At 59.2% G+C, this 19,792-nt stretch overlaps 1 protein-coding gene across 1 annotated transcript in view; it reads left to right on the top strand.

Moving 5' to 3' along the window:
• Positions 1–13,179: 13,179 nt before the first annotated feature.
• Positions 13,180–19,792, top strand: part of CLEC18C (C-type lectin domain family 18 member C) — a 29,936-nt gene continuing 23,323 nt past the window's right edge. Inside the window, exons 1-2 of the mRNA XM_054049298.1 lie at positions 13,180–13,595; positions 14,988–15,079. Of these exons, the coding sequence (XP_053905273.1) occupies positions 13,466–13,595; positions 14,988–15,079 (222 nt within the window). The 5' untranslated portion in view covers positions 13,180–13,465. The remainder of the gene's footprint in view (positions 13,596–14,987; positions 15,080–19,792) is intronic.

The raw sequence follows: 19,792 nt of genomic DNA, 5'->3' as shown, positions 1-19,792 counted from the left end.
CCCTGAGCGCATGACCTTGCGTTTTGCACTATTACATTTCATCCCATTTCTATTACTCCAGTTTGCAAGGTTCTCCAGATCTTCTTGTCTGATACTCTGGTCCTCCTCTGTATTGGCAATACCTCCCACCTTTGTGTCAGCCGCAATTTTTATTAGCACACTCCTGTGTTTTGTGCCAAGGTCGTTAATAAAAATGGTCAATAAGACTGGTCCCAAGACGGATCCCTGAGGAACTCCACTGGAAACCTCCCTCCAGCCTGACAGTTCTCCCTGCAGTATGACCCGTTGTAGTCTGCTCTTTAACCAGTTCCCTTCCCACCCTTCAATTCTCAGATTAATCCGAGTTTAACTAATAATTTCCAGAGTGGAACTGTACCCAACGCTGTACTGAAATCCAGACAGACTAGATCAAGTGCATTTCCTTCGTCTAAAAACATCCCTTCTCTTCTCAAAGCAGAGCAGGTTGGTCTGGCACCATCTCCCTTTCATTGACCCGTGTTGTATTTTAGTCCAACTACCTTTTGCGTCTATGTTCTTAACTATTTGCACTTTTGAAATTGGTTCCAAGACCTTGCACACAATTGAGGTATGCAAGGCCTGGAGTTTCCTGGATCACTTTTTCCCCTTTCTTAAAAAGTGAGGCTTTGTTAGCAACTCTCTGGTCGGTCTCCTTACCTGGGTGCTGCTGAGTGCCAGGTGCAGGATACACAGGGCCACCAGGGCCTGCACCGCGAGGAGCTGCATCACGCGGGAGCTGGGCTGTGGCGAAGGGCCTGGGACACCCGGGGAGAGCGGAGGGCTGGCTCCTTCCTGGCAATGGCTCGACCCGCTACACAGATGGGAACGAGGGAACACGCAGTAACGGGGATAGCAGCTCGCGGGCCAGGGTCAGTCTGCCCGGGCACCAACCCCTGGGCTTTCCCTCAGGTTTCCCTGTGGTTTGCAGTGTCACCTGCTACCCAACATCCACCCATCATCCCCCTCCCACTGCAGTCACCACCCCCTCCATGGGGCTTCCTCACCAGAGGGGCCTTCAGAAATAACCCACTGGAGGCAGAAAAATCACAAGAACCCCCCAAATAGGGCTCAGAATTCACCAACCAGCCAGTCCCTAATGGCATCCCCCCCGGCAACTCCCCCTGCAATAGCATCCCCCCTGCACACACACCCCCACATATGATGGCATCCCCCTGGCAACCCCCCTCCATGATGACATCCCCCTGACAACCCCTCCCTGCGATGGCATCACCTGGCAATCCCCCCCAGCAATGGCATTCTGCCAGGAACCCCCCCTTGCAATGGCATCCCCCCCCCATGATGGCATCCCCCTGACAACCCCCCAGACAACCCCCCCCCCACCTGCAATGACATCCCCCGCGCAGCCCCCTCCCACGACGGCATCCCCTCAGCAACCGCCTCCCAGCGATGGCATCCCTCCGGCAACACCCCCCCCCATGATAGGAACCCCCCAGCAACCGCCCTGCGGCATTGCTCCCCTGCAATGGCATCGTCCTGGTGAACCAGGAGCGTGGCCGAGAGGAGCTGTGGCCCTTTTGCTCCATGCTTCAGCCCCAGCTGCCAGGGCCCTTGTGAGCCCTCAGGGCAGTTCTCGAGGACTGGGGCAGGCTGGCATATGGCAGAGATGCCAGCACCGAAATGCATGGGAACAGCCCTGCTCCTTAGAAGGAGCCAGCACGGGGAAGATCCCAGCCTCCCTCTCCCGCCAGCAGGCATGCCCACTGCATTGCTCCCCGGGCTCCAGCGAGGCTAGGAGCTGCCCCCCACCTGGCCAGGGCCCCTGCAGGCCCCGGCACAAGGAGGCCTGTCTTCTCTCTCTCTCAGAGCCCTGCAGGAAGATGCTGCGCTCTGCTCCCCTCCCTTGTGTCTGGGGCCCCTGCAGACCCTACTTTAGCCAGAGGGACAGGCAGACAGACCGAGCAAGCTGTGGCTGAGTCTCCGACCGGGACGGTCCAGCTCAGAGCCTCCTGCAGCCCCTGGGCAGAGAGCGCCTGCTGCAGCAGCGAGGCCTCTCCCTGGCACGGGGACGGCCAGCCAGCGGGTGGAGCAGCAGAGGTTGTTTGTAAGATGCAAGATCCTGGCTTGCAACCCCTTACCCTCGCTCCTGCCCGCCGCGGGCTGCAATTTATCCTCCCGCCTCCCATGTGTTTGTTGGTTTTTCCCCTGGCTCCGGCGGGGGGAGGGCAGCGAGTGGTAGGGAACTTTTCCCTTGGCACCAGCCCCTCTCTCCCGAGTCCCTCCTCCAGATCAGGACATTTCGGGCCTTTCATCTGCAGAATCTGTTGCTAATGCTGGTCACGCAGTGGGCAGATGCCGGCTTTCCCTGAGGGACTCAGTGCTCTTGGATCCCTGGGCACGGTGCTGTTCACACCAGCACTTGCAGTTAGAAAGCAGTGCCCGGGCGGGGGCATCCTTTGGGGGGGGCGTTCCCCATGCTGCCCCTTCCCACTCCTTGCTTTCAGTGGCTATTCCCATGTCTTCCTCCCCCCAGCTCCCCCTGCATAGCCGCCTACTGGGATCACACCCTGAGCTCGCAAGGACACCAGCTGTTATGTCTGTACAGTGCCATGCACACACGGTGCTGTATAAACGCTGAAGAACTGACAAACCACGGTACCTCCCACTAGGTTGTGAGCCCCAGGGAACCCGCTAGAGAGCTGCAGGGAAATGATGCTCTGCGTTTGTGCAGCCTGTAAGTGAATGCACGAAAGGGCTTTTACAAATATACCAAGTGGGGGCAGAGAGACGCAGTCAAAGGAGATTGGGTCCTTAATAAATGATGAAGGGGGTGAAGTTAGTGACTCCAAGGTGGTGGAGGTGCCCAGCTCCAATTTAAACTCTGTCCAGCAAGGCAGACAAAGCGGGGGAGTGTTGAGAACCCACAATCCAGGGCAGATTTGGAAAGAGCTTGGCTCCTAGGTAGGGATCTCAATATGGGCAGGTTATCAGAAGGGCTCTGCAGCCCCCATTGGGCCCGACTGGCAGGAGAGTCTAGCACTCATTATACTGAGTTCTGACAATCGTGCCCTTGCAGCACAAGGAAGATCTTATGAATGCAGCCTCGATAAAGAGGAAGCCTGGGGAAACTTGGAAAATAGAAATACAAATGTGCCAGTCAGTCCGGATTCCCGAGTAAGAGAATTAACAAAATGAACTCAATATACAACTGGAAATTATTTCTGAAAAGCCCTAGGGAGGAGCTAGAAGACTGAATACAAGCAAAGGTGATACCAAGCTTCAGAAAGGTAGGAAGAGAGATCCTGGCAATTACTGTCCCATAAATCTAACCTCCATCCCCAAGAAAACAATGGAGAACTATTAAGAGGATAAAAATCACTGACCATCTAGAGGAGCATTCAGCAGCCTTGATTTAAAAAGCAATTACATTTGTTTGGTAAGACCATGCTGCTGAACGCTCATGGATTGTTTTTAAAGCTACGGAGTTAGTGGAGGAGTGTGGAGCAGTAGATGTCAGGCATGTGAGCAAGTCTCTCACAAGACTGATGGCCCAAAACCAAACTGGTAGGAAGAGGGCCAAGGGCCGGTTTGCAGGGAAGTCTCTAGGTAGGAACCCGTTTCAGGTACAATCCTCGATGGTCCAGAAGAGGCTGGATGAAATTCCCAGATGACACTAAACTGGGAGGAGTGGCAAACTGCAGAGAGGACACAGAAATGACACAAAAGGTCCTCATGAAAGAAATACAGGCAGTGGGTACTTGGATAATAATATTCCCCAGCTCTTAGATGGCACTTTTCATCCATAGCACTCAAAGCACTACACAATCCTCAATGTCTTTATCCCCACATGCCCCTGAGAGGCAGGGCAGTGCTATTATCCCCATTGTACAGATGGGAAACCAAGGCACAGAGAGACTAAGGCCCAGGTCTACAAAGGTATTTAGGCTCCTAACTTCTAATGGACGGTGCACAAGCCACCCTGATTCAGCTTAGAAAACAACACGTCAGTACAACCGGGGAGGGGGAAATCCTCCAGGCCTCACACCTCAGGGGAGGGAGAGTCCTGGGAAGCAGCGAGGCTGAAAGCGACACAGGGGTAAGCACATTTGCAGTGAGATGTGGTAGCAAAAAGGCTGGACTGGCCACGTGGATGCCAGTCTGGGACCCACAGAAGTTTGGGCTGGATGAATGGACTATAAGGTGGATAGAAAGCTGGCTAGATTGTCGGACTCAATGGGTAGTGATCAATGGCTCCGTGTCTAGTTGGCAGCTGGTATCAAGTGGAGTGCCCCAAAGGTCAGTCCTGGGGCCGGTTTTGTTCAATATCTTCATTAACAATCTGGAGGATGGCGTGGATTGCACCCTCAGCAAGTTTGCAGATGACACTGAACTGGGGGGAGAGGTAGATACGCTGGAGGGTAGGGACAGGATCAGGGCTGGCTCCAGGGACCAGCCGAGCAAGCTCGTGCTTGGGGCGGCAGATTGTTCGAGGCGGCATTCTGCCCAATGCTAGGGCTGCACGGCCATTGTTGTTGTTGTTCCGCTCCGGCCGCCCTGTAGGGGGCGGTGGTGCGGAGAACCAGAGTGCCCTGCAGGGCAGTCCTCTTCCTTCCCTCCCCACCGACCGGAGCGGAAGTGGGAGGGGCTGCGTGGCAGCGTCCCCACTGTAGTCCTGGCCACCCCCTTCTCTCTCTCTCCTGCCCGCCCCCTCCAGCCGGTCCCCCTGCACCCGCGCTCCGGCCGCGCCGCAGGTTTTTTGTTTTTTTTTGCTTTGCCGTTCTGGCCGCCCCGTTTTTTGTTTTGCTTGGGGCGGCCAAAAAGCCAGAGCCGGTCCTGAGAGGGACCTAGACAAATTAGAGGATTGGGCCAAAAGAAACCTGATGAGGTTTAACAAGGACAAGTGCAGAGTCCTGCACTTAGGACAGAAGAATCCCATGCACTGCTACAGACTAGGGACCGAATGGCTAGGCAGCAGTTCTGCAGAAAAGGACATCGGGGTTACGGTGGACGAGAAGCTGGATATGAGTCAAGAGTGTGCCCTTGTTGCCAAGAAGGCTAACGGCATTTGGGCTGTATAAGTAGGGGCATTGCCAGCAGATCGAGGGACGTGATCATTCCCCTCCATTCAGCATTGGTGAGGCCTCACCTGGAGTACTGTGTCCGGTTTTGGGCCCCACACTACAAGAAGGATGTGGAAATATTGGAAAGAGTCCAGCGGAGGGCAACAAAAATGATTAGGGGGCTGGAGCACATGACTTATGAGGAGAGGCTGAGGGAACTGGGATTGTTTAGTCTGCAAAAGAGAAGAATGAGGGGGGAATTTGATAGCTGCTTTCAACTACCTGAAAGGGGGTTCCAAAGAGGATGGATCTAGACTGTTCTCAGTGGTACCAGATGATAGAACAAGGAGTAATGGTCTCAAGTTGCAGTGGGGGAGGTCTAGGTTGGATATTAGGAAACACTTTTTCACCAGGAGGGTGGTGAAGCACTGGAATGGGTTCCCTAGGGAGGTGGTGGAACCTCCTCCCTTAGAGGTTTTTAAGGTCAGCCTTGACAAAACCCTGGCTGGGATGATTTAGTTAGGGTTGGTCCTGCTTTGAGCAGGAGGTGGGACTAGATGATCTCCTGAGGTCCCTTCCAACCCTGATATTCTATGATTCTATGATCGACAGCAGTATATTGAGACATTAGAGAGAGGTCAGGGAAGAGCAGCTGGTCAGGGAGTGAAAGATTACAGGAGCTAAAGTTTGCTAGGAGGTGGCTGATGGAGGCAGGATATTGCATGGGAATTACTTAGCAAAAGGGGACAGAACTAGGGTTAGGAGCAGGGACATTTTCCTGCCAGTCAGACCGGCCAGGCTGGGGAACAGGCTGCACGGGCAGTAGTAAAAACCACAGCGCTTAGGGATGTAGAATGGCGGACACGGTCAATGCTAGACTGGACAAACACTAGTAAATGTACAATGAGAACGCCCCTATCAGGGGAGGGAGCAGGCTGCATGTGACCTCACAGATCTTCCCCAGCTCTAGAGGCTTTGATTGGGTTGCTTCTTTGGGGCCCCACTGGGAACCCTTGTGTTGTCCATCCATCCCCCCAGGAGCAGCTGCTCACATGGGTAGGGGGGCACAGCGGGGGCTGGCCAGTGGGAGGAAGGGCCTGACAGTGGCCCAGCAACTCAACGTCCTGAACTGGCTTTGAAATACTATTGTGCCAAGATCTCATTTCAGCATCCAATGAGCGAGCAGAAGCCCAGGGATTGTGACACTCCGAAGCGCCCGTGGCCCAGTCTAGCTGGTATCTCTGCTCCTGAGCGGGCCGCATAGCCCAGCACTACCAGCGGTCAGTCTGCTTGAGATCCCACCGCAGCCCACACGGGAACACGTCAGCATCCTGTCTACTAGAAGCGATGAATGAGGAAAAGCAAGGATGGGCTGAGTCAATGCTCTAGTGGGGTTGTGGGAGGGGCTGTGACCAGAGGGCATGCTGAGATATCTGGATCAAGACCCCACAGGGAGGGTTGGGACAGCACCCAAGAGGGGTGTGATGGTAGCAGTGTGGTGAATGCCCCCTCAGCCTGGCCACGAGAGCACGCCCCACACACTGGCTCTGCCAATGACCTTCAGGAGTCTCTCCAAACCGCTGCTATGTCAGAAGGGGGAGGAATGTCTCTGCGAAGCCTTCCTAGGTGCCCATGTATCTAACACCAGCATGTGGCCCATGGAGATGGCAGCCCGAGGTGCACACGAATGCAAGTCACCCTTCCCCCCTTTGTGCCCAGCAGGGTACGTGCCTGAGCTGGTCGTTGCTCTCTGGCTAAGCCACCCTCCGCCATGTCTGCTGGGACACGGGGCAGGTGCTCAGCTGGGCTCATTTGAAAGCTTTGCTCGGCATAACTCACCTGATCTGCTCAGCTGGGAAGAAAGAACCAAATTGCTGCCAGTCTGAGAGCACCAGCCGCTGCGTAAATGCCCTCCCGTGGCCCCCCTGCCGTGGTGGGAGGGCTGCCCGGGCACTGCCCGTACAGGGGAGCAGAGGCCAGCTGCGTAGACGCCCTCCCGTGGCCCCCCTGCCGTGGTGCGAGGGCTGCCCGGGCACTGCCCGTACGGGAGAGCAGAGGCCAGGGTTCCCCACTCACTCGCCAGGGCAGGGCAGGCGAGCAGGTGGTGCAGAACAGCAGCCACAGGAATGCTGCCTCTCTCCTGAAGCAGGTCTGTGCTCAGCAGGTGATTCCCCCGCCTCCCCGAGCGCTGCGGCGCCCCAAGGCCGGGGCTCCCCGAGCGCTGCGGCGCCCCAAGGCCGGGGCTCCCCTCCCGCCTCCCCGAGCGCTGCGGCGCCCCAAGGCCAGGGCTCCCCTCCCGCCTTCCCTCTCAGGCACCTAGGGCCCCCGCCAGACTCCCCCACCTTGGGGCCGGCCCCTCACACAAACACAGAGTGAAGAATCCAGGGCAGACGCCACGTCTCACCCTTGGCCCACAGAGCCTGGATAGTCCCCCAACACCACACCTGGGCTCTTGGCTGCTGGAGAGCCACGCCTGCCCCAGCACTGGAGTGCCACCCCACTTGCCCCAGCAGGAACGGACCCCAGGAGCACCCCTCACCCCTGCTCCATTAACCTCCAATCTCAGATACCCTCTGGTAACTCCCTCTGCTGCCTTCAGCCTCTCACCCAGGAACCGCCTCCAGCTGCCTTTGGGGGCCTCCCTCTGACCCTTCAGAGCCCCAGGTGCTGCCCCGCCTGCTTACCTGGCCAAACTGGGAGCAGCGGCATGGCAGGGGCACTGGGCCTGCTTCATTTAAAGGGGCCAGCCATGCTGGGACACTCCCCCCTTGGGCTCATGGGAACCTGGACTCATTTCACTGGACCATCCCCTGACTTCTCAATCATTTCCCCCCAGACCAGCATGGATACCCTGTCCACACTCCAATGGGGGGAGAGGGGGACTCCATTTTGGGTAGCAAAGTCTGTATTTGCCAGTTCAGACCCCTGGGTGGTGAATGGCTCTCAGGGGCGATGATGAGGGAGGGAGTCGCTTTAAATGAGGACAGGCACTGTTTAAAGGTACCTCAGTAGGTAGCATTGTGGTTGGCACCACCACTGGCATTTGGATTCATGGCACGTGGAACGGGGAGCCAAGGGTAGGGTCTCCAAGTACAGACATGCTGCCAGCTGCAGGATATCACCAATTGCAGCCCCATGGCTGCTGGTACCCTCGGGTACCACGCACCACTAACGAACCGCCCTGTAGCGCTGTCTCCATGGAGACGCCGATGTGAAGTCCGGAGGGACATTGGATGCAGGGGGTTGCTCCAGCCCTTTATCAAGGTGGGGCCAACCCCAGCTGGAGCATCACAGCTTTCATGCATTCCCTGACTGGCCCAGCAGCAGAGTGAAGGAGGGACTGGCCAGGTGGGAAACCATACCGGCTGCATAGGAGCCCCAGTTTAGCCACTACTTAGGCCTCTGCAAGAAGTGGGCACAGTGGCCCCCAAACAGCCATTTGGCACAACTGACACCCCTCCTCCAGCAGACACACTCCTGCCTCGTCAACAGCCCCAGCTGGGCAGCACCCCTCTCCTCCCCGCTCTCTGCGGCTCATTGACCAGGAGCACAGTGGGTTTTCCAGACCCAGAGCACCCCCTGCTGGCTGAGTATGGTTCCACCTCAGTTTCCTCTCACCTGGTTCACAGCAGTTTTCCATCCTGTAACTTCCCTCATGGGGGGTTTATTGGCAAAACAATCTTCCAGGCACAGTCCCCAAAGAACCACTCCCGGCCCTTTCTAGCTGGAGTCCTTCCACGGGCCTCTGCCTGCCTTGTCTACCTCCAGCTCCAAGAGGCCAGCAGGCAAATGCCCTGTGCTGCTCTCCTGGCCTCCCCTGGTTTCTCAGGGGCTGACTCCCTAGTGACCTTTCCCATCTCAGCCACTCTGGGCTGCCTTTGCGGCTTCCAGCCTCTGGGACAGGGCAGCTTCTTCCAGGCCTGCTGCGGAGCTCCCTGGGCTCCCCCTCCAAACTGGGGTCTCTGCCCAGGGGTTTCTCAGGCCATCACCTGAGCCCAGTTAGTCCTGCCCCGCTCCTAGCTGAGAGTCTGTTAATTAGCAGAGGTGGGGCTGATTGACAGGGCTGGTGTATCCAAGTGCTGTTTATATAAAGCACTACTCCGGGCCCTGAATACAGGGACATGAATAGGAAAGTGTCTGCCTCTTGTGGGCATGAATCAGAGGGTTTCTGGGATCTGACACCTCTCAAGCCAGGCTGGGGGATCCCTGCATGATCAAAGTCCAGGCAATCGTTACACTGGTGGCTTCTGACCCCCCAGCCCAGACTGAAAACCTTCCAGCTTCAGCTCAGCGCCAACGGGCATGGGACAGGCACAGGGGATGGGAGGGATTCAGCTGGGGTGTCACTTTGCCCAATGCCCTCCGGGTGCTGCACACTGTCTATTCAATAGGAAATAACCAACCCAGTGACAGGCCGCTCAGGTTGCGTCTGGGCAGCTGCGTGTGGGATAGGAGAGAGACTAGTGCCCCCTGCAGGCGCCAGAGCGCCTAACACAAACTGGACACATGCTTCAGTGTTCACGTTTTCAGATTCCACGGCTTAGCCATCGCACCTAAGAGCAAGGCCCTCCACCTGCTGTGCAGCAAGAGTGACCCTCATTCTGCAGCAGCCAATGAGAAAAATGTCAATTCGATTCCATCTGGAAGTTCATGCTACAGTCAGCAGGGTCCCCCTTCTGTTGTTTAATCTGCCATCCGAGTCGATTGGTTTCACGCTGCCCCGTGAGGTTAAATTTGCCGGGGGCTGCAGAATTGTGCATTGAAACACACCACGGCCTTCCGGAAGCTGACAGGCGTAAGCTGGAGGTTTAGGGAAACAGCTTGTTCTGGCCCCTGGCCTTTGGGACTGTGAGATAAGCACATTGGCTGGATCAACAGTGAAACAGCTAACGGTGTTGGCATCAACCACACGGGCTAGAAAATGTAGGGCCTGACACGCCCCTGGGCTATGGCAGCCTAGCATTGGTGCCAATGGAGCCATGCCAATCACAGGAGCCGAGGAGCTGCCCGGCATTTCTTGTAGAGGCGACGTTAGCTTCTGGGGCGCAATTCTGCAGCAAGGGATGGATTCTTTGGCAAATGCTGCAGCTTCGGTGACCTGCCGTGCCTGGGGCTCTGGGTAAAACAGGTCACCGTATGGACACGGACGTGTGGCAGTGCCTGCTTCATGTCTTCCTTCTCTTCACACAGCACTGCGGCTGGGAGCTACTGCAATGGAATTGGATTTCCCCGGGAGAATTAAGAGGAAGGAGTTGGTGATTCAAGGTGTGGCAGGGCATATCTGGAAGGAGTTTTATCTACAGCTCGTAGAACCCAGGGGTAGGAGTCAGGAGTCCTGGGTTCTATTCCCGGCTGTGCCACTGACTGACCGCATGGCCTTGGGCAAGTCACTGAGCGCTCTGTGCCTCAGTTTCCCTATCAGTAAAATGGATTGATAATACCCACGGATGTAAAACAGCATTGAGATCTTCAACTGCCAGGCACAATGGTCCTCGCAGTGGGCACAGTGTGCCAGGGTGTAATGGAATACGCGGGGTAGCTGCATTCTTCCCTTGTAGAAGGGCACTGGGCAGGGCGCCGTGCAGCTGTCTGCCCAGGGGTAACAAAGCTGCGGGCGAGGTCTGAGCCTGATAGGGACAGCAGTGGAGTTTCCCTATGGTAGAGAAGCAGCTGCACTGAATGTTACAGGCCCCGGACACACAGGCTGGTTCTCGCCGCTAGACATGGCTGTTGTCTAGCGCTGCCATGCGGGGCTCCCAGCAGGGCTGCTCGCTTCATGACCCTGTCACCAGGCGTTTGTAGCCACTCCTGCTGACCGGGAGCCGCCCCGCGGTGAGTAAAGTCCCGAGGTGACCGGCGATGGTGGCTCCGGGTCTGAGAGATGTGCAGAGTATTTTAGAACAGGCAGTCACGTGGGCACCTGTGGGCAGCTGGGGCTAGACCCCCCGGCTCCCACCCACCACCCCTGAGCCAGCCATTAGCAGCCCTCCTGTGCACTGGTGGCCCCCTCGTCCCATGCTGTGGGGAACCCCCTGCAGCATGCGGGCGGGTCCAGAAACGGGCAGGCCCCCAGCCCCATTCTGCGGCAGGATGCCCACGCGTCTCTGCCGGCCCTGCGTTCCCAAGCCTGCCATGGGATTGCCCGTGCTTGGTGGAGACACAGGGCCATTTGCTGCCTCTCAGTCCCTGGCCCTTGGCGGGCCATGAGCCTTGCTCTGTGGTGCTGCGCTGTGGGATGCCCTGTCTGTAGGAGCTGGCTATAGCCCAGCAGGTGTTGATGGCCAGTGGATGAGGACACAGTGAGTGCAGCTCCCATGCCAAGGCAGGAGACCTTATTGTGCAAGGAAAGTCCTGCTAAAGACCCTCCGCCGATGAATTTAGCCTACAGCCTGTCTGGAAACACCCGGCTGCCCCGTGCTCACGAACGTCCTGCAGTGGCAAAGAGCTGGGCTCCTGGGGGAAGAGTCAGCCCTTGTCACGGTTACCCTGACCACCCTTCACGCAGCACCACCTACCCCTTGCTGCTGTGTGGCCTCCTCGGCTCTCCCGGCTCTCTTCTGACCTCGCTGGCCATTGTCCCCTTCACAGCACCTCCCCCCCGTTGGTGTCCCTCAGGGTTCTGAACCCGTCCCTTCCCGCCCCCACAGCTCCCACCGCCAGGCAGCCTCCCCCAAACCGGCTTCCTCCCCTCCCATCGCAGGCCCTGCATGTCCCACCGCCTTAGCCCCAGCACAGAAACTCTCGTCTTCCCTCTCAGCCCGGTTCCTGTGCCACCTGCTCCACCCCCGGCAGCTCCCCGCCTGTCTTGCTCACGGAGAGGCCGTAAGGCTGGAGAAGCCAACTAGCTGGCCCAAGGGAGCCCAGGGTTCAGATGCAGCTGCTCCAACGTTCCCAGGTGCCGGGGTGTGGAAGGCCCACTGGTAGTGGTTGAGGGGATGCCCCAGGGGCTCCGCGTCTCTCCTAGTCCCCCACCCCGATAATCACAGCACCTTGTGATCGAGGCCCCAGGCTGGGATTCAGGAGACCCAGCTCTGCGTGGCCTGCCCGCGAGACGCTGGGCAGATCACGGAGACCAGCGTCTTCAGTGGTGGCCTCTGACTCTGGGGCGCCAGTTCCCTGAGGGCAGCCCTTGGTGGCTGGTGCACAGCACCGCTGGGAAGTCAGGCCCTCAGTGGCTCCTCCCGCAGCCAGTGGAAATCTCATGGGTACTGTGGCCCCATTGGGCCCCTTCTCTCCTTGTGCCTCCATTTCCCGTCAGATTCCCCCTCCCATGGCGACGGGGCAGCTTCGTTCTCCAACGGTTGGGTGGGCTGCCGAGCCCGCTGGAGGCAAAGGATGAGGGGATAGTTATTGCTTCCAAAGAGCCGGTGCTGTGGGCCAGTGGCCTGGGCTAGGGCTCAGGAGATCTGCATGCTATGCCAGCTCAGCCAGCCTGCTAGGCCCCTTCCCCGCTCCATGCCTCAGTTTCCCCTCCCACCCTTTGTCTTATTTATTTTGCTTGTAAGTGTAACTCCAGTGGGCAGTGGATGTGACTCCCAAGGACGGGCTGAATTCCCTGCCGCGTGTGGAGTGCGAACCAATTGCTGGTTGGCAGCCACCCTGCGACGTGTCCCTGGGGTGTCTGCACAATGGGCATGTTATTTTAACAGATTCTTCCCTCGTCCCAGCAGAGCCGCCCCCTGGCCTGCAACCGGCCTTTTCCCTAGTAACCTCCCTGGCCGCTTTCCCAAGGGTGTAAATTACAGCTCCAGCGGGTTTAACTGATGGGGCAAAACAGGGGCGGGGGTGAGGCTCCCAGAAAACAAACCAGCCCGTCTCCAGCATGGACGGGTCTGACACGGGTGGGAGTTGAGGGCCCTCAGCCCCTAGCAGGACCATGATGAGCCCCATCCCCTGGAGTCGCCCAACTAGTCCCTGACGAGAGCACGGGAAGGGTGAGGGCAGGGGGAGGCTCGCACACCCTGGGGGGCGGGTTGGTGATGAGCTGAGAGCAGCGCAGCATAAAGCCAGCTGAGATTCCCATTCATTAATCCGCCCCTTTGGAATGTTCCCCGGCCCAATCAGCCTGCCCCCGCGCGGCTCTACCCGGAGAATAACGCTCCAGTGATCACCGGGGCCTGCGTAGCGCCAGGGCTCGGGCCGGGGGGGCCTGTGCGGGAGGATTGCACAGGAGCCGTCTCTCCTTTCATGCCAGCGAGCGGTTGGCGGAAGAGTCTGGACAGAGCCATTACTCACCAGTCCCCCTTTTGTTTAACCGCCCCGCAGTGCTTGTCTGAAGTTTTCAATAGGAGCAAAACTTGGAAGCAACCAGAGAGAGACACAGCCCGGAGCCTGGGCTGCAGGAGCCCAGGATAACTGCGTGGCACAACACTCCTGCTTCATGGGGATCCGCCCCTTAACCTGGGAGAAGAGAGCACAGAGCCAGCTGAATGAAGGATAGACGGATGCCAGCGTGCCTGCTCTTGGCACTGGCCTGCAGCTTGCTGGGCTCTGCTTTGGGGGAGTTCCCGGTACACCAGCACCCCGAGAAGCTGCCCCCCCTGGTGCCGCTGCAGCAAGGTAACTGACAAATTCCACTGAAATAACTGACTAAGGGTCTGGTCAAGATTTTCCAGCACCAGCTAAGCTGGTTGTGGGGGGCATATATCTGATCTCGGACTGAGGCTGGGGGAGCCCACCAATATATATCCTTGCAGCCAGTGCTGACCCTGTGCTCACTACTGGTGCCTCCTGGTGCACCCTTTGCCTCTCCGAAAGCCGAGGGGAGCTGAGGACACCCCGCACTCTCTGCTGGGCCAGGTGATGTGAATCGGCGCAGCTCTGGTGGCCCTGTTTACACCAGCGAAGGGTCTGCACGCTGAGGTTAACGGATGGTTTGTTGGCGGGAGGGAAGGTCTCGGAGCTGCTGAATGTAACATCTGTAGCTGACAAGCGAGCGTCCAAACCTCAGGCCGGCCGAGAGGCAGGGGAAATCCATTCCCTCGCGGCGGGAGTCAGGGCACGGCCAGGGTTTATCCAGGCTGGAGGAGAGTCCCCAGCCTGTCTCTCTCCAAAGAGATCATGGGTTTCAACCATTAGCAGCAAATATGATTTTCATTTTGCAATCTCTTTGCTCCCAGGGTCTGATTGCCACATTGCAGGGCAGTTAGCCACATGGCCAGGCCCAGTCGAGGGGGCCACAACCGGGGCCAGATTTTTTACCCAGCAGGTGCCAAGAAAAAGGGAATGATTTTCTACTGGGTGCTGCTAATCAGGTGGAGCCGGCCTGCCAGGACGCTGCTTTGTGCCTGAGCTACAGAAGGGATACAGGGCTCCCCCTGCCTTTCCCGTCAGCCCCCCATGTACTTGTGGGTGACCCCAGAAACGCCCCAGCAAACATGCTCCAAGTTCTCCCTTTTCTCTAGCTATTCTCCCCCCCCCCTTTCCTTGCCAGAGCCTGGGGTGGGTCGCCCTATTCGTACCCAAGCAGCGAGACGCCCAGGCTGGCTCTGGAGCGGGTGTCACTGGCTCGCAGGCCTGGCCCGCTTTGTATTCCGCTAAAAGCCAGGCTTTCTTCTCTCCCCTTGTCACCATGGAGACCCGTCTCCCTTCCTTGGCTGTTTGCAGGATTACTCCAGCCGGGGGCTGGGGCCCGGCTTGGCCTGGATTCGTGAGCTGCGGCTGCTGGAGGTGGCCTGGACAGGGAGGCTGCAACTCCTGGAGTTGACTGCGGGTCCCCAGCTCAGCCATGCTCTGCTTGGGGCCGGGGGGTTGGGATCTGGGCCTTTGCTAGGGTGACCAGACAGCAAATGTGAAAAATCGGGACAGGAGGTGGGGGGTAATAGCAGCCTATATAAGAAAAAGACCCAAAAATCGGGACTGTCCCTATAAAATCGGGACATCTGGTCACCCTAGCCTTTGCTCATCTCGAACTCGTGTTCCCCGACTCCCTGCTTTGCTCCCTCTGCCCAGCTCCAGGCTTGAAGGAACGTTTCCTGCTGCTTTCGCTGCACAACAAACTGCGGAGCAAAGTCCAGCCTCCCGCTGCCAACATGCAGAGGATGGTGAGTCCCCCCTCTGCCTGCCTGCTCGCCCCCAGCCCCACGGGTCAGACGCAGCAGGGGCCCGGCAGGGTCCTGGGGACAGGCTGCGTTGATCACCCCGTCGATCTCCTCAGGGGAGGGGAGGGTGCGACTGCACTTTGGGGGATCCCGTGGAGAATGCAGGGGCCAGATCAGCCCCTAGCACTGGGTGACGGCTGAACCCTTCTGGCTAGTGCTCACGCCCAGAGTCCCAGGGTGGGCTGTCCATGCCCGACTGCGCTCTCCCCATTCCCTGTCGGGCTCTGCTCCGCCCAGGCCACACGGCAGCGCGGAGCACGAGACAGAGCTGCACGGTGGACCTGGGACTCCTGCCGGGCCCAGGGACCTGCCAGCCTGGGACCTGGGTGGGGGCGGGCAGGGCATGGCTGAGCCCTGGTGTGGGGCACGGACAGGAATCAAAACCACCCCCCACCCCCCACCCGCCCCCCGGCCACAATGCACCGGCCTGCACGGGACTCTACGGAGACACGGCTGAGCTGCACAAGGTCCAGGGCTCACCCAGCCTGCTCACCTCCCTCCGCCCCATTGAACCCACAGCTCCGAGCCAGGGCCAACAGCTGAAAGAGGGAGGGTCTCTGTGCTTAGGGTTACCATATTTTAGTAGTCCCAAAAGAGGACACTCCACGGGGCCCCGGCTCTGCCCCAACTCCGCCCCTTCCCTGCCCCCAGCCCCCCAACTCCGCCCCGGCCCCGCCCCAACTCCGCCCCCTCCCCTGAACGCTCCGCCCCCTGCCCCCCCCTCCCCTGCTTCCCACGAATCAAATGTTCGCGGGAAGCCTGAAACAGGCAGGCAGCAGGTAAGCTGCGGCTGGGGGCTGGGGCGCAAGGAGGCGTGGCCCAGTCCGGCCCCCCCGGCCGAGCGGCTCCCTCCGGTGGCCAGCCCCAGCCAAGAGGCTCTGGCCCCGGAGTCTCCGGCCCGGCTCAGCTCAGGCCCTGGGGCGCCAGTCCTGGTTCCAGCCGAGCGCGCCGGCCCCGGTCCTAGCGGCTCCGACCCAGCTCGGTTTGGGCCCCGGTTCCAGCCGAGCGGCTCCGGCCTGGCCCCGGCCCAGCGGCGCCAACCAAAGGCCGAGCACCCCCAGCCCCGGTCCCAGTGGCTTCAACTCGGGCCCCGGTTTTGGCCGAGCGGCTCCGGCCTGGCCCTGGCCCACGGCGCCGGCCAGAGGCCAAGCACCCCAGCCCCAGTCCCAGTGGCTCCGGCCTGGCTCGGCTCGGGCCCCGGTTCCGGCCGTGCGGCTCCGGCCTGGCCCCAGCCCTGGGCAAGCAGCGCCGACCAGCAGCCGAGCACCCCCAGCCCCGGTCCCAGCGGCTCCCCCAGCCCCGGTCCCCCCGACCCGGACCCGGCCCTGGCCGAGCACCGCCGGCCCCAGCGGCTCCAGCCCGGACCCAAGCCCCACGACCCCTCCCGATTTTCCCGGACATGTCCGGCTTTTTGGAATTTCCTTCCGGACGGGGATTTGAGGACCAAAAAGCCGGAAGTGTCCGGGAAAATCCGGACATATGGTAACCCTATCTGTGCTGCATGGTGTGTGTCCCCCTTCCCCCCCTGCTCCCTTCAGCTACCACAGACCCCCCTCCAGAGGGTCTAGCCCCTTGGCTGGGAGGGGTGACCTTCCCTAGGGGGCCCCACACAGCCTTGCCCTCTGCAGCCCCTTGCCAGCACCAGCTCTCTGAACTGATTCCCTGCCCACGGTCACGTCCAGCTCGTGCCACCGGCCCACACCAGCTCCTAGCAGCGCAGTCGGAAATAAGGCTGCACATTTCAGACCAGCCCGTTGATCAGCCAGATACCACGGGTGCATTCACGCGCAACCTGGAGGGGTGACCCTGCTCAAAGTGGTACCAGGACACACACACAGAGACACACACTCACAGACACACAGAGAGTCAGACACACCCACAGACCAACAGATACACACACACACACACAGAGAGACACCCACAGACCGACAGACAAACACAGAGACACACAGAGATTGACAGACAGACACACACACAGACGCACACACACACACAAACTGACAAACACAGAGACCAACAGACAGACACACACACAGACGCACACACATAGACAGAGGCACACACAGACACACACACACACAGACACACACACACACAGAGACACACAGAGACCGACACACACACACACACACACACACACAGACCGACAGACAAACACAGAGACCGACAGACAGACACACACACAGAGACGCTCACACATAGACAGAGACACACACAGACACACACACACACAGACCGACAGACAAACACAGAGACCGACAGACAGACACACACACACAGACCGACAGACAAACACAGAGACCGACAGACAGACACACACACAGAGACGCTCACACATAGACAGAGACACACACAGACACACACACACAGAGACACCCACAGACTGACAGACAAACACAAACACACACAGAGACACACAGAGACCGACAGACAGACACAGACACACACAGACGCACACACATAGCCAGAGACACACACAGACACACACAGACACACACACACTGTCTAACAGTGACTCCAGCGCAAAGGGGCTCGGGTAGCAGCTAGCGAGGTCGTTCTCTCCACCTGCAGCCCTGCAGACTCAAGCTAGCTTCGTTCCCAGGCTGAATACACTGAATGTCGCAGACAGCCCCATGGACCATGGACTCGGCTCCCTCCCGTGGCTGGCCCGGCCCCGTGGGACAAAACAGCAAACCCGTCTCAGTCACTCAGATGGGGGCCTCACTCTGGGTCCCGGGGAGCAGGTCGCTGGGGCCATGTCTGCAGGCACTGGCCAGACTAGAACCACGCAGAGGTAGCCGGCATTTCTCAGGGGCAAGATGTCAGGTGTCGGGCCCGCTCCTGCGGCTCTCCTCCCCACGGCCGGCCGGGGACAGCGGCTGCTCTCCCTGCCCCTGGGGGGGCTCACTGCACGGCGGAGAGGCTGGAGCTGGGCCGAGGGGGATGCTCATTGCCCTGGTCCAAACGGCACGAGCATTGTGTGTCTTCCCCTCCCACCTCCCCGACAGCACAGGAGCTCGCTGATGCCGTCCCTGTTTGAGCAGCTCCAGTGAAGCAGGGTGCCAGGGCAGGGCTGCAGCTAGCCGTGGTCTCCAAGGGCGCCATGGGGGGAGCCATCCACTTGGGGATGGCTTTTCTATGGGGGGCACCCTCCCGCCGGAAGCAGAGAGCCCTGCCCCACCCCTGTGGCTTTGAGTCTGGCTGGGGACAGTCTGGTCCAGAGGTCTGCCCGAGGTGGGGCTGGCCTCCCTCAGGGAAGTTCGGCGCTGGCCTGTGTCTAGCCCCCAGGATGGTCCCTGTCTACCAGCACGTCTGGGGTCAGAACGCTGGGCCTGGTGCAGTGGAGTGTCTAACATCCACCTCCACGGGACCCTGCAGACGGGCACTGTCCCGGTGCATCCCGCTTCCCTTCTCCTTCCTTTGCAGTGCCAGGCCCATCCCCCCTCTGGGTGGGACATGGGACTAGGGGTCGCTCAGGCTGGTCCCATGGGGCAGGAGGCGGGCCCAGGTGGAGCCCTGGGCTGACACCGTGGGAGGTAAGGCCCTGCCAGCAGGAGGGAAATGACCCAGGGTACATCAGCCGCTTCCCCTCAGCCAGCTCAGCTGCTAGCGGAGGCTGAGTATGTCATTTGCAAGCCCTGGGGCAGGGAGCTGGGTGCCCGGGGCACTGGCTGGCAAGGGTGAGGTCGCACCCACCTGGCAGCTGATTTGTCCTTACTGAAAAGCAAATATTCCCTCCCCCTGCGCCAGGGCGTGGCATGCCCACCAGCAGCAGCTGCAGGCTGATTTGGCCCCTCGCTGGCGTCCCAGCACTGCCCTTTGCCCGGAGGCACTGAGCCACGTCCGAGAGCAGAGGAGCCCGAGCCCAGCGCCCGGGGTTTTATCTGGAGGGGGCTCAGAGACCTGGCGGGGCTGGATCCGAATGGTGCCACTGGTCACTAAGGGAATAGATTTTCATGAGCCCAGCATGCTGGGTGCGGAGTGCTTGTGAATCCGGCCCAAGGTCTATGATGGGCCAAAGCAGCCCTCGACTTCTGGGGAGGCTGAAATCTGGCTCCAGCCCCCTATCCCTGGCCTCTCCCTGCCCCTCAGCCAGGGTGCTGCTTGGGGCAGCCAGGGGTGAGTGGGCCATGGGCAGGGAGTGCGTGGGGGCTGCGGGCACTGGGACTGGCACAGCTGGGCAGGCCAGGGCAGCACTCTGGAACAAAAGGCCATTAATCTCCTTGTCCTCCCAGCCTGGCACCTCGTTAGCAATAATTAACGGAGTTGGTTTAACTCAGGCAGCGGGAGGGGAGGTTTGAGTGGTGAGTGGGTGCGGGTGCTTTACGGCTGGTTTCTTCAAGGATAATAAACTCCCCCAGCTCTCCACATGGGCCTGGGGAGGAAACGGCCTTGTCATCCTGAATGGCTCAGCATAAATTCACTGGGCACCCGGAGGCGAGCACGGGCTGTTTCAAATGTCGCACAGGCCACACTGCTCAGTCTAGTATCAGGGGGTAGCCGTGTTAGTCTGTATCTACAAAAACAACAAGGAGTCTGGTGGCAACTTAAAGACTAACAGATTTATTTGGGCATAAGCTTTCGTGAGTAAAAACCTCACTTTTTCGGATGCATCCGAAGAAGTGAGGTTTTTACTCACGAAAGCTTATGCCCAAA

The sequence above is a fragment of the Malaclemys terrapin genome, chromosome 14 (genome assembly GCF_027887155.1).
Source record: "Malaclemys terrapin pileata isolate rMalTer1 chromosome 14, rMalTer1.hap1, whole genome shotgun sequence".
NCBI lineage: Eukaryota > Metazoa > Chordata > Testudines > Emydidae > Malaclemys > Malaclemys terrapin.
The sequence above is the reverse complement of the archived record's forward strand: the minus strand, read 5'-3'. Positions and strand labels throughout refer to the sequence as shown.